Here is a 13,249-nt window from a genome sequence, read left to right as displayed (position 1 = left end):
TTCAAATTTCACTGTACCTTAATTGGTACATGTGACTATAAACTGACCTTGAAACCTTGAAGGCCATGTCAACCTCTTGATAGGTTATTATGTCTCTAACAAGAGACATAATAACATAACAAGAGGTTATTACTCTTAAACTACAGATGCAGGAATCTTGTGCAAAACACAAGGTGTCAGACGAACTCAATGGGTCAGGCAGCACCTGTGGAGGAAATGGACAGATAATGTTTCGGGTTGTGACCCTTCTTCAGATTGCTTTGAGGTGTGGGAGAAAGCTGGAATCTAGGACCAATTGTAGTAGTGGGGAGAAAACTTGTCTGGGTCAGTGCTGGTAGTAAAGGGAGTGAACATCAGGATGGTGAATAAGCTACTTCCCTCCTGGATGGTGCTGAGTTCCAAGTGCGGATTCAGCTGTACGCCAAACAAATGAAGTGTATTCCATCACTCTGTGGAAGTAGATGAGAAGAATGGATCGCAACCATAGTGTGGTATGTCACCAGAGCTTCTGAATCTGTTCAGTCATGGTACATGCTGACATGGACCACTTCATATTTTGAAGAGGAGCGTGGAACAGACCATCCAACAATCACCAGTCAACATCTTCATGTCTAAAGTTATGACGGTGAGAAGGCTATAGAAGACAGAGATTAAAATGGCTGTACTCATTAACCTGTTTTGAGAAATGTGTGCAGCAATGTCCTGTTGTTGATGGGAAGGACATACAAAGATCAGAAACTGCTTTCACGAAGTAAAAAGGCTTCTTTCAAAAATGTCAAGATCCCTTGAAACCTCTTACATAATGCTAGCTCATGTGGTCTATGAGATTGAGGATCAGAATGAAATCCTTTGAAGATTAATTCTCCCTTGAGGGTTTGTTGTATTACTTATCATTGCTTTATCATGTTTAATTGCCTCTAGAGGAGATTGGACATTAACCATGTTCCCACAATGGGATAAAGGGGACAACAGAGTTCAAGCTCCCTGGCGGAAGTGAATAGGCACTTTTGAAGCACAATTTTACGATAATGAGTTTTAAAATCGTAACCTATGGTGAAATCCCTAAAGTTCAGCTAAGTCCCAGACGCATCTTGTCGTCTGTGTCCAGTCTGGAGATATCAGATGGAATTAGACCAGGAAACCTAGTTAGTTTTTGTTCTTCTGTTAGCATGGAAAAAAAATCTGACACTAAACGCTGGAGAAACTCATTGGGACAGGCAGCATTTCTAGAGAACATGGGCAGGCGACGTTTCGGGCTGGGACTCTTCTTTAGACTGATTGTAGTTGGGGGAAAGCTGGAAAAGAGGTGGGGTCGAGACAAAGCCTGGCGAGTGATAGGTGGTTACATGTAAGGGATTTGATTGGCAGATGGCTAGACTGAGGACAGAAAATGAAAAGACAGAAGACTGCGTGATAAAGAGATAAGGAGAGGAGGCATTAAATGAGACGCCAGAGGAAGGTATATAAGTGGAAGGGGGAAGGAGGTAGGTGGAGGGTGGGAGAAATGTGTGTGCATCCAGATAGGGCACAGGGAAGATGGGGGGGGGGGGGGGGGGAGTTCTGTTTGTTGGTTAGTTTCCCAAAATTTGAGACTTCAATGTCCATACTGTTGAGTTATAAGTTACCAAAGTGAAAATGAGGTGCTGTTCCTCCAGTTTGCATGTGGCCTCACTCTAGCACAGGACAGAAAGGTCAGTATGGGGATAGGAAGGGGAGTTTAAATGGTTAGAAACCGGGACATCCAGCAGATATTGGCAGACCAAGTTCAAGTGTTCGAAAAATCATACTGGGTTCACATTCCCGACCGCCATACTGTAACTTCTGATAGGTTCCCATAAGTGAATGGCAATGGAGGAAAGAAATGAAGACAGAATATACACTTACACAGTAAGTTTCATATCCTCAGACATCTCCAACTATTTCTTAACTGATGAACTACAACTGAGGTGTAGTAATTAATAATGTCTCAAACTACTGCATTCATTTCAGCACAACACATCCATATGAAGAACAATGCAATAATGATCAGATAATTTGTTTTTGGTTACACTGGGCAAGAGACAAACACTGGCCCAGGACACTGGCGATCAGCTGTTCTAACAACCCAAGGTTGGTAGGTCTACTGCTTCTCCTTCTCGGTCATCAGACAAGACGATTGATTATTTGGAAAATAATAGAGGTTGCCTGATGTTTCAAAGATCTGCCCAAGCATGAGTGAACAACCATGGGAGAAAATATTGAGTATAAAGATGGAATGGGAAACTGGGAATATCTGAGAGTCATTTCCAGCTTTTCACATTATCTGGATCCAGTATATGGGAAAACAAAGTTGAAAATAGATAGACACAAAATGCTGGAGTAAGTCCAGCGGGACAAGTAGTATCTCCAGAGAAGGAACCCTAACCCTACTCATTCCTTCTCTCCAGAGAAGTTGCCTGTCACACTGAGTTCCTCCAGCATTTTGTGTCTTCGATTTAAACCAGGATCTGCAGTCCTTTCCAACTCGAAAATAGATAGCCAGGACCATTCCCAATCAGATCTCCTTCTCAAAGAAGTTTATCAAAGAAAACATGGCTAGTAAGAGCTAAAGGTGATCTTGCCTTTTAATGTCTTGCTATTGAAATACATGAGATCCCAGTGATTGTTGTTTAGAAATTACAAGACTGGGATATAATGATCACAAGATGAATATAATGGTTGTCAATGAGATTCAAAGGATCTATCTCACTGAAATATTGAGTCTTCCCAATATTCATTCGCAGAAACTGGAAGCTTTGTTGCATCACAGTTTCATTCATGTAGCATGTCTCCGATGCTCAAATAGTGGGTTAAAAGCTTATTTACTCATCACAATTCTTGTTGTCTTTAACTCTGGTTCCAAAACATTTGAAGCTTTATTCTTATCTATGTATCCTCAGTTCTCACAGCATCCATTCCCACTCTCATGCCCAGAACACTCTCACACTGTTAACAATAAACCAATACCAATATGAATACCGGGTGCACAAAAAGTTCTCGATGTCTCAAAGCAGAATTACAATTAAGGTGACAAGATTATAAGCTAAAATAGGTATTCTGCATTCCCAATAACACTGTAAATGTAAGAATGGCATGGTCCTGAACATTTCAGTCCTGGGTTTAATTTCCAGTCTCTGTTGATCAATGAACAAAGTAATTATATTCAAACGAGAATTGTTTGCCATATTTTAACTCATACAGACAGAAACTGCAAGCTTTCTCCTGTTTTGGTCATTAATATTTTTCAATGATTCTGGGATATTTTCACCCCAATAGTTTACCAAGAATCTACTTGTCACTTTGTGTGAAGTTGAACTTCCTGACTTCAATATTAATCTATTTCAGTTTAAACATGCATCGTCTTGGGCAGTTTATTCCTTGTGGTCCACCTGTGGATATCTCCCACCACCAAACATCCCTCTCTTACTGACTAGGTTTACTTACCAATCCAGTAAACCTATCATGATGCTACCAGAAGTATTTTAACATAATGTCCCTGCTGTCCAGAAGTCCTTCCTGTGGAAATGAACCCAATGGTTTGTCAGTCATTCCTAAGGGGTGATGTGAATGCTGAGGATACAATTATTGCAAATATATGAGAATAAATCTGATAATCTGTGATGCTGTGCCTCTTCTTTGACCCTGCAAGGACACCAATTTTCTAAAGCATTGGCAGCCTTTTACACTTCCTACCAAGGTACACCATTTTGCCCTTGTCTGTAAATAAGCCCTACTACTCCATGCTGGTATTTATGCTCCCCAATAACTCAGTGAACACAAGAATGGTGCAGTCTTGACCAATTCTGTCCTAGATTTCATTAGAATTCTCTGTTGAGTAATGACAAAGTAAATTGTTTACATTCCAATTCAGAGTGTTTGTTAAGCTTTTACTTTATCGCAGGTTTCTGCAGTATTTGTACACACTTGATGCCACTTACTAATTCTAATATTAAACTTAGAATCCAGCATCCAAAATCACTCATGGAAATGGGGAACCATCATCTTTCACCAGTATTTTCACAGATTTAATAGGAACTTGAGGGGTAACTTAATCACACAAAGGGTGGTAGGTGTATGGAACGAGCTGCCGGTAATTGAGGCAGACACTATGTTTGAGAAACATTCAGACAGGTACATGGACAGGACATGTTTAGAGGGATATGGGCCAAATGCAGGCAGGTGGGACTAATGTAGATGGGACACATTGGCCAGTATGGGCAAGTTGGGCCGAAGGGGCTATTTTTCACACTGTAAGTTTCTATGACTCTCCTTGGCGATCACTTGGAACTCCAATTCCATGTTTTAAAATCAGTAGGTCGCAATGCTGATCAGTAGGCCCCAATGCTCCATGTTTCAAAGGAGCAGACTTCAGAAGGAGCTTTTATAAAGTTTATTGATAAAGTGATGTCCTGATGTCCATAACAAATAGAAAAGAGACCATTTTGCTTCAGAAGTCTGCCAATGGTGAACCTAGTTCACTGCAACTGTAATGGTACTAGCTGTACCATTCCTAGAACATGACTATGTCAAACATAGGCAGACAAAACCCTGCATATTTCCTGCATAAGTGTCACATGCAGGAAATAGTCTGAACATTTTACCTGGCCAGAGACCAGCTTGCCCGAGGAGATGTCAGCAGCTCCAGTTGAGTGTCGTCACTGATCTTTTGCACAGTGGTGACCGGCCGTGGTTCAATCGTGTGCTCCACCAGGTTACCGTAGCAGCTAATTATGAAAAGGGAATCCACCACCGACTGCTTTGATTGATCTATGGTCAGAAGAATGTGACATTAACAGCAATGGTAAACTTCAATAAATATCCAGTGCCAAATAATCAGTCTGCAGTCCAGCCTTGATTGATACAACTACTGACAACGTACAACAATGGTTCTATTACTCACCTTGCGTAATCTTTTATTCTGTATTACATTTACCCCAGCTTCCAATCACTCCTCTCACCATGATGTAACACTTCACAGAAATATCAAAACTATGGTTAGGAGAGTATTTGCTTCTTCTATTCTGGAGCAATCTAATCCCACTTCCCTGGCCTCCAGGAAAGGCACCGTTATTGAATACCTTCCAGTAGTGTTGAAGAGCTCCATTTTTGAAAGAATGGGTGAAAAATGGGTGCAAGGGCATTACATTTCTGGTTAGCTGATTTGATCAGATTTAGATGATTTTTAAAAGAGAAAGAGGGGCTTTGGTCCAGTTGTTTTTTCTTCATGATTAGAGGGTAATTTGGACTGAGACAAAGTGAATTTTAACTTAAAAACAAACTGCTGGAGGAACTTGGTGGGTCAAGCAGCATCTGTTGAGGTAAGAAAATTGTCAACACTGTGGTCGGGACCCTATATTAACAAGGTTTCCCGTGTTTTGCCACAGCTGCTGCTAAACCCGAGGAGTATTTGCTGCATTTTCAGTTTAAATGTTATTTTGATAACTTCAGTCCGCACCCTATCACTTCTGTTCATTCCACCACACTTTGCAATACAAAGCGTTTTTTAGTTCTGAAGAACGATCCTTGACGGAGAATCTCTATTTCTCTCCCCACTGATGTCACCAAAGCATCCATCATTTGTTGCCGTTGTTTTTGTTTTCATGCTAAGATGGTGGTTAAATGGTTACTCTTCACCCGGCCCAGATTTATTTACTTAACTGAATGTAAATTCTCCAGCTAAAAGTCCACGATGGGATTGGAGTTTGTATCAACAAACCTATAGCCCAGGCCTGTGGTTGAGCTCTTTAGTAATATAATTACTGATCAACAAATCATCTAAATAATTCATGACTATGGGGCATTCCAGGAGCTTTATGGCTAATTATATTTAAAAAATGTAAATCACTATTAATTTGGTAGCGAAGCCTGAGGGCTAATCTGCATTTACTGAAGTCCACAAACAGGAATGAGGTGAATAACTGCTGATGTTCATACAGACTTAGATATTGAAGTAAACAACCAACTCCACAAAGAACTGCCATGGCATCATTTTATGCACACTTTGTCTTAGTCTAATAATCTGGTACCTTAAATAATGCTGCGATCAGTTTAGGATTAGTATGAATGGAGTTTGATGTGAACAGCAATCAGCTAATGTTCATTTCCTATCTCGATAGTGGCTCAAACGCATTTTCACTAGAAGAACTTCATGTTCAGTTCTCAGTTTGCACCACAACTTGGCCTAACCCCGGCTTGGGACAGGGGGCAGGTTGCGGGGATGGTAGGTTGAGAGGAGAGGGAAAAATGCAGAAGCAAGTTCTGACCCCCAGTCAGTGCTTTTGGAACACAGGAGAATAAAAAATGGTTCAGTAGAACTTAAGAAATAGGAGCAGAAATGTAATTTTTCCCCTTAAGATGGTTGTTTAACAGGATGACAGCTGATCTAACGGAATACAATTTTTCTGCCCTATTTCAATATTACAAGCATCCAGAAATCTAGTGATCTCAGCTTTGTATGCAATCAATGACTGAGCTTCCACAGCCCTCCAGGACACAGAAATTCAAAGAATTCACCACCATCTGAGAGAAGAAATTTCTCTAATTTCAGTCCGAAATAACCAAAATCCCCATATTTTGGGAGTGACCTCGAGTTCTAGACTCTTCGGCAGAGGAGAGCTCCTTCTCATTTCTAGCCTGCCAAGCTTGCTAACAATTTTGTGTGTCTCAATAATACCACCTTTCATTCTTCTAATGTCTAAAGCAGAGTGACCTAACCTATTGTATCTTTCCAAGTATGCAGCAAAAAGATTAGCCTTTTGACTTACCAAGTCTATGCCAACCACACCAAGCACCCATTTATACTAATCCTAAACTGATCCCAAATTCTTCCTCTCACCAACACTAAGGTTGCTATATAGTGGCTAATTAACTGATCAACCTGCACGCTGTTGTGATGTGGGAGAAAACTTGAGCAGTTGGAAAAATACCACCAGTTACAAGTACAGAATTAAACCCACATCATTAGGCAGCAGGTCGGTAGATGAATCTTCACTGCCTTCCTTCTGTGGCATGCATATTCTTACTTGACCAAATTGGTCACAAAACTCAAGATGCACTCTCACCAAAGGCCTAAATAACTGCAGTAAGAATGAAGTCCTCTTACAATGAAGACCAATATTCCATTTACCTTCCCAATTACCTCCCCCTGCATGTTAGCTTTCCATCACTTTTAAGTTGCACTTCTTTTCAAAAATGGTTAATTTTAATCTAATTCTATGTTAAATTTTCCCAGTGAGGTATTGAGAGAAATTTTTAGTGGGAGAGCTTTTAAAACCTGTACAGGGCACTCACCTTTCTCCCGCTTCAGGCCAGTATTGGTTGTTAACCAGGATCGCGATGAAGAAAATGTGGCAGCAACGCAAAACTCTCCACCCACAGCTTTGCTTGGGGAAATCTGTGGGACAGACCTAGACTTGCTCTTACTGTAAAACAATGGAAGAGATTTCATAAAATGTTGGCAGTCATCACCCATTTCTGCTCTCCAGCAATCTTTCAGTTACTTGCTCCACTGTGCATCCACAGTTTGATTAGAGAAACCACTAAAGGTCTAATGCTAAAATGTTGTAGCTAGGCACAAAAAACTGTCTGGAATGGCATCACATTAATGCCAAAAATCAGTGGTTAGTATAGTAAGTATTTTTATGAACACTTGACAAAGCTCAATGACTGGACAATGATTAAATCTTTATTTAGCAACTTAGTTAAACTTTACTGCCGTATAACTGGAAGTATTCCTGTTCCTGGACTAAAGATTCTCAGGGTTAGAAATTTTAAAATCAAAACACAAAAAAATGCAGTTGATAGAAATTTTTAATAAGAATAGAAAATTGCAAAGATCTTGAAATAAGTAAACATAAATATGGACATTGACAGTTTGCTCAGTCAAAAAATCTGAGGAAGTATGAGAGAAGTTGATTCCAGAATTATACAGGACAAGCGACCATAATTTCCGTTTTAGCTCTTCGAAAGGATATCTAATTAATCCCTTTTCTTACTCTTCATGTTCCATTGAAAATATTTCCTTTTCAAATTCGTCAACTTCCTTGGGAAATTAATACTAAATTTGCTCCCACTAGACTAAATAGTAATATACGATCAATAGCATGCAAAATATAACTAGAACATTAAATGAATATGTACTTCATCACAAAGGAAATAAATATCAACCAACTTCTCAAATTGCTCATAGCAAAGTTCTGACCAAGTGTTGTTTAAAGACAAGTACTATCTACTTAAAATATAAGTTTTCAGTTTGATAATGCACATGTGACAATGTACAAATTGTTCAAATGATCTAAGATCACAAAGCAATGATTCTCAGTACTACATGATCTGCATAATCCCTCATATTACATTACTTCTCTCTTCTCATACTGAAGTTGTGTTTTCAGTCATTGTTTCACAGAATTCATTTCCTAACCTCACCTTAAGTGCATCCATGTTATTTGCCTAAATATACTGTGATGAGTTCCACATTTTATCCACCAACTGAGAAGCAAGGAGCCTCCCATAACCTTTATTAAATTTATTAGTGATTATTGTATATTTACATCCAGTAATCTAGTTTCCCCTATGTCAGAACAGTTTTGAGGCTCCAAACCTATCCATCTATTCTTAATTGTCTAGACATAAGTCAGATTTTCCCTGAGCATTCTCTCTCGACTTGTTCAGTTTTCTCTCACAATTGTATCAACCTTTCTTGATATTTTAACTTCTCAGTTCTGGTATAATCTTCTTCCCCAGTGCCTCCATGTCCATTTTTAATATAGAAAGCAAACTCTGATTTTCAACACACAATCTGCTTGTGGGCTCATCTATCTTTCAACAGGTTTATTCCAATATGATCAATGGTCCTGTGTGACGGAAATAAAATCATCGTTAATTTTCCCCTCAATGTATAAACCACTATTTTTATTTGAAAAAAAACTAACCCAAGAGTCTGTCAGTAGTTTCTATGTTAAACTTGCACCCAACAAACAAATCTCCACACCTCATAAATCACAATACATTCCCAATGACCTGCACATGACAGGTTTAACCATTGACAATAAAAACAATCATCTTGGGCCAGAGGACTGTCCGTGGATTGAGCCCAACTCCAGAATTAGATTATGGAGTGTTTGATTTAAACTTAAGTAATAAATAAGAATAAGTATATCAACATAAATAAGTCAGATTCTTGAATAAATGTTGAGCAAAGTTCGAGAATTTACTACTGGGTTGTCTGGAATAATGCAAGTAGCATTTTGATTAAAGTTAGTGCCACCTCTGATCTTTAATTTAGGTTGGCTAACAACAGGGATCTGACACTGCTCGGCTTCCACATTAAAGGAAGAATAGATATCTAATTTAACCTACAGGTCCATTTCATAACATGTCAGGCCACCTGCTCCTAATCTGCTCAAAAGCTTAGACAGTTGAAGACAAAATTTGCAGTTGCACTATCACAATCTCAGCTTGCTGATTCTCCATTCCTCAAAGCCCTTTGCCTCGGTTAAGTTTGGCCAACAGCAAGAAAGCAATAATTAAGTACTCTTCCTCTGAGGAAGAGCAGAACAAACCTCAAATCAACTTTACTCATAGGCATCTGGAGGCCAGATCATTATTTGGTTACTGCTTGTCCTAGGCTTGTAGACCTGTACAGCCTGTGGGAGGTAGATAGTTGCGTGCGGTGCATTCAGAGATCATTAAACTGCCAGTTAGACCAGCGAATTATAATCCACGCTCAGTGTGTGGAATTTGCGAGTGCTGTTTATTGGAATGCCTAAAGTTGCATTTGGAGTTTTCACCAAAACCATTGCATATACATTTCACATTGTTGCTTTCTTATTGTACATGTGCATACATGAAAAAATCTTTTGTCAAATGAAAAGCTGCAGGAAAACAAAATTAATTTTTCATCTCTGGGCTTTGGAATCAAATCCAGCCCTGATTAATGAGATGAAAGCTCTTCTACCGCTGGCTCAAAGTGCTAGGAGATTGAGCTGTCACACTCAGTTCCCAGTGGGTGATGTTGCTCAGCACAAAATTGCCCTTAATTTGGTGCCAATTAACACTAACATTGACACAGGAGACGACGGGAGCACTAACTAGAAAAATTGTATATTGACCCAGCTGTGAGTGTTCCTCAGCAGTGGGGCTTCTTGTACCACAGTAGATGGAATTTCATCTGCATCTGGACATGGTGACTCTGTTCTGAGAACAGTGGGGGGGGGGGGTTGAGATAGAACCATTATATTCCCCAGCCCTACCTTTCATCATCTTAATGAGCATTAAATTGCTAAGAAATGGAAGCACACTTGCCCCTCCTTGTTGCTGTTATTTTGGCAAATCAGTAAACATCATAATTCACTTTGAAGCAGTTTTGCCAACTCTGTTATAGGAACAGAGATAGACCATTCAGCCCTCAGGTTTGATTCAAATGAAGAAAAAAGCTCATATGTAGCATAAATCTGTCCACCTTGTCTGTAGCCCCAACATTTGTCAATCAATACTGTGAAACGAGCAGTATTGGATTGGTTCCTTGTAGAGACCACAGATGTTGCAACACTGCCTGAAATAAATTCTGACCTCCACTTCTCAAAATATACTTGGCTTACAAAATTATCAGTCGAAGACTTAAACTGTCATCTCCTGCATTTTGTGAGTGTGACTTTCACAGTTTCTCTGTTCTTTTAACTTTCCACTTAAACTGCCCTAGTCCTTCATTTACAAGGAGCTTGGAACAGTATCTAACATTACTATCTTATCTATTTCCACCGTCTCCCTTGACAGCGCATTCCAGGCATCACCACTCTCTGTGTAAAAAAAAAAGCCTCAAATATCTCCTTTAGACTTTCTCCCTCTCACCTTAAATCTATGCACTCCAGTATATGATATCTTCACTCTGGGAAAAAGATTCTATTGTAGGGACATAGGGATTGGCCAGGTAATAGAACCCTCGGATTGGATTACGGTCACGGGGTGAGGAAGCGCGGGGTATTTAAATGCTTGGCGCCAAACCAGATTAGAGATTAGATTAGTAAGTGAAGTAGTGTTTGTCCAGGAAGAAGTCTGTCGCGTTTGTTACGGGTTTGATACTAATAAAGGATTCAGATAAAACCACTCGTCTGGACTCACTACATTGGTGACCTCGAACGTTGGAAGAAAGCAGCAGCATGTCGCAGGCAGGAGCGAGCGCGGGCGAAATCCATCTACCGCCGTTCTGGGCCCATCAGCCGCACCTGTGGTTTGTGCAGGCAGAGTCACAGTTCCATCTCAAGAAGGTGGAGGAAGACCAGGAGAAGTACCATCATGTGGTGAGCTGTCTGCAGGCGGAGGTGGCTGCGCGGGTCAGCCGATACCTGACCAGTCCACCCCAAACGGAGCAGTACGTGGGGCTTAAGAAGCTCCTGCTGCGGACCTTCGGCTGGGCCCAGAGCCAGCGGGCTCTGAAGCTCCTCCATTTGCCAGACCTGGGGCAGCGGCTGCCGTCGGAGCTGATGTCCGAGATGCTGGCTTTGGCGGGCGACCATCAGCCATGCATGATATTTGAGGCGGCCTTCCGGGAGAAGCTACCTGGGGACGTCAGGTTGGTGTTGGCGGACGTCCCTTTTGAAGAGCCGGTAGCGTTCGCCGAGAAGGCAGACACGCTCGTGAGGGAACGCAACGCCCGAGACGGCTCCGTTAACCGGGTCTCGAGGCCCAGCGGCAGTCGGGAGTGCGGCCGGGAGAGCGACGCATCGGCCGCTATTGCGCAGCCGGCCCGCCAAGAGAGGGCGGCGGCGCCTGTTCATTGGCAGCGGGCTCGACCAACAGAGCCGGATAGGCGTCGCTGGTGCTCTTTCCATCGGCGGTGGGGCAGCGACGCCCGAAGCTGTAGATCCCCGTGTTCGTTTCCGGGAAACGCCGGGGCCGATCGACTGTAGAGGCAGTCTCGGTTGGCCGTAACCACCGCCTCTACGCAACGGATCAGACTACCGGGATCGTTTTCCTGGTGGATACGGGAGCGGTTGTAAGTATTGTGCCCCCCTATGACTGTGAAGTTCGAGTGGGGGAAAAGGGCCCGCCCCTAATTGCAGTGAATGGTAGCACCATCCGTACGTACGGTAAAAGGACCATGTCCTTGTCCTTCGAGTCCAGGACTTACCGTTGGGAATTCATCGTTGCGGATGTGGGCCAGGCCATATTGGGGGCAGATTTCCTATGGGCGTTTTCCTTGGTCGCAGACGTACGAGGGAGGGGCCTACAACCCTTGGCTGATGTACGGCCTCGGGATACTGGGCCAGAGGCTTCTACAAGCGCCGCCCCACCCAGCCTAGTCATCCAGTCCATTACCACGGCTCCCGGTCAGTTCGATGCGGTCCTGGCCGACTTCCCGCAGCTCCTCGTCCAGCGTTTTGATTCACCTTCGGAGAAGCACGGGGTCGTCCATTTCATTCCAACCGAAGGGCCGCCGGTTTTTGCCCGGGCACGGCGCCTTCCACCTGACAAGCTGGCCAGGGCGCGAGAGGAGTTCCTAAACTTGGAGAGGTTGGGAATCATTCGGCCTTCAAGTAGTCCGTGGGCATCCCCTTTGCACATGGTTTCCAAAGCATCTGGGGGGTGGAGACCATGTGGTGACTTCCGTCGACTCAACGCGGCAACACGGCCGGACCGCTACCCGATTCCACACATTCAGGACTTTTCAGCTAGCCTGGAGGGGGCTACAATATTTTCAAAAATTGATTTGGTGCGGGGATACCATCAGATCCCGGTCCACCCGCCGGATATTCCGAAAACAGCGACCATCACCCCGTTCGGACTGTTTGAGTGGTTGCGTATGCCTTTCGGCCTTAAAAATGCAGCTCAGGCATTCCAGCGTCTGATGGACCGGGTGGGTCGAGGGTTGCCGTTCGTCTTTATTTATCTAGACGATATATTGATTGCCAGCCGTTCGGTCCAGGAGCACTTGGTCCACCTCCGCACCGTGTTCCAGAGGCTGCAAGACCATGGCCTGATTCTCCATCTGGACAAGTGCCAATTCGGCCTGTCCGCGGTGGATTTTTTGGGTCATCGGGTTACTCCGGCCGGGGCCACTCCCTTACCAGCTAAGGTGGACGCGGTCCGCTCTTTCCCCCGCCCGACTACCATCAAGGGCTTGCAGGAATTTGTGGGCATGGTCAATTTTTATCATCGGTTCGTGCCTGCAGCAGCTCGGGTTATGCGTCCCCTTTTTCAGTGTCTCGCAGGTAACCCCGCGGAGTTGGTATGG

The 13,249-nt window shown here is 42.8% G+C and overlaps 1 protein-coding gene across 6 annotated transcripts in view; it reads right to left on the bottom strand.

Annotated features, from left to right (window-relative positions):
• Nucleotides 1–13,249, bottom strand: part of bcas3 (BCAS3 microtubule associated cell migration factor) — a 681,054-nt gene that overhangs the window by 311,595 nt on the left and 356,210 nt on the right. For all 6 annotated transcript variants that reach the window (XM_078422068.1, XM_078422067.1, XM_078422074.1 and 3 more), the window contains 2 exons: nucleotides 7,309–7,439; nucleotides 4,620–4,785 (listed from right to left, as the gene is read on the bottom strand). In XM_078422068.1, coding sequence (XP_078278194.1) covers nucleotides 4,620–4,785; nucleotides 7,309–7,439 — 297 coding nt within the window. The remainder of the gene's footprint in view (nucleotides 1–4,619; nucleotides 4,786–7,308; nucleotides 7,440–13,249) is intronic.

The sequence above is a fragment of the Rhinoraja longicauda genome, chromosome 26 (genome assembly GCF_053455715.1).
Source record: "Rhinoraja longicauda isolate Sanriku21f chromosome 26, sRhiLon1.1, whole genome shotgun sequence".
NCBI lineage: Eukaryota > Metazoa > Chordata > Chondrichthyes > Rajiformes > Arhynchobatidae > Rhinoraja > Rhinoraja longicauda.
The sequence above is the reverse complement of the archived record's forward strand: the minus strand, read 5'-3'. Positions and strand labels throughout refer to the sequence as shown.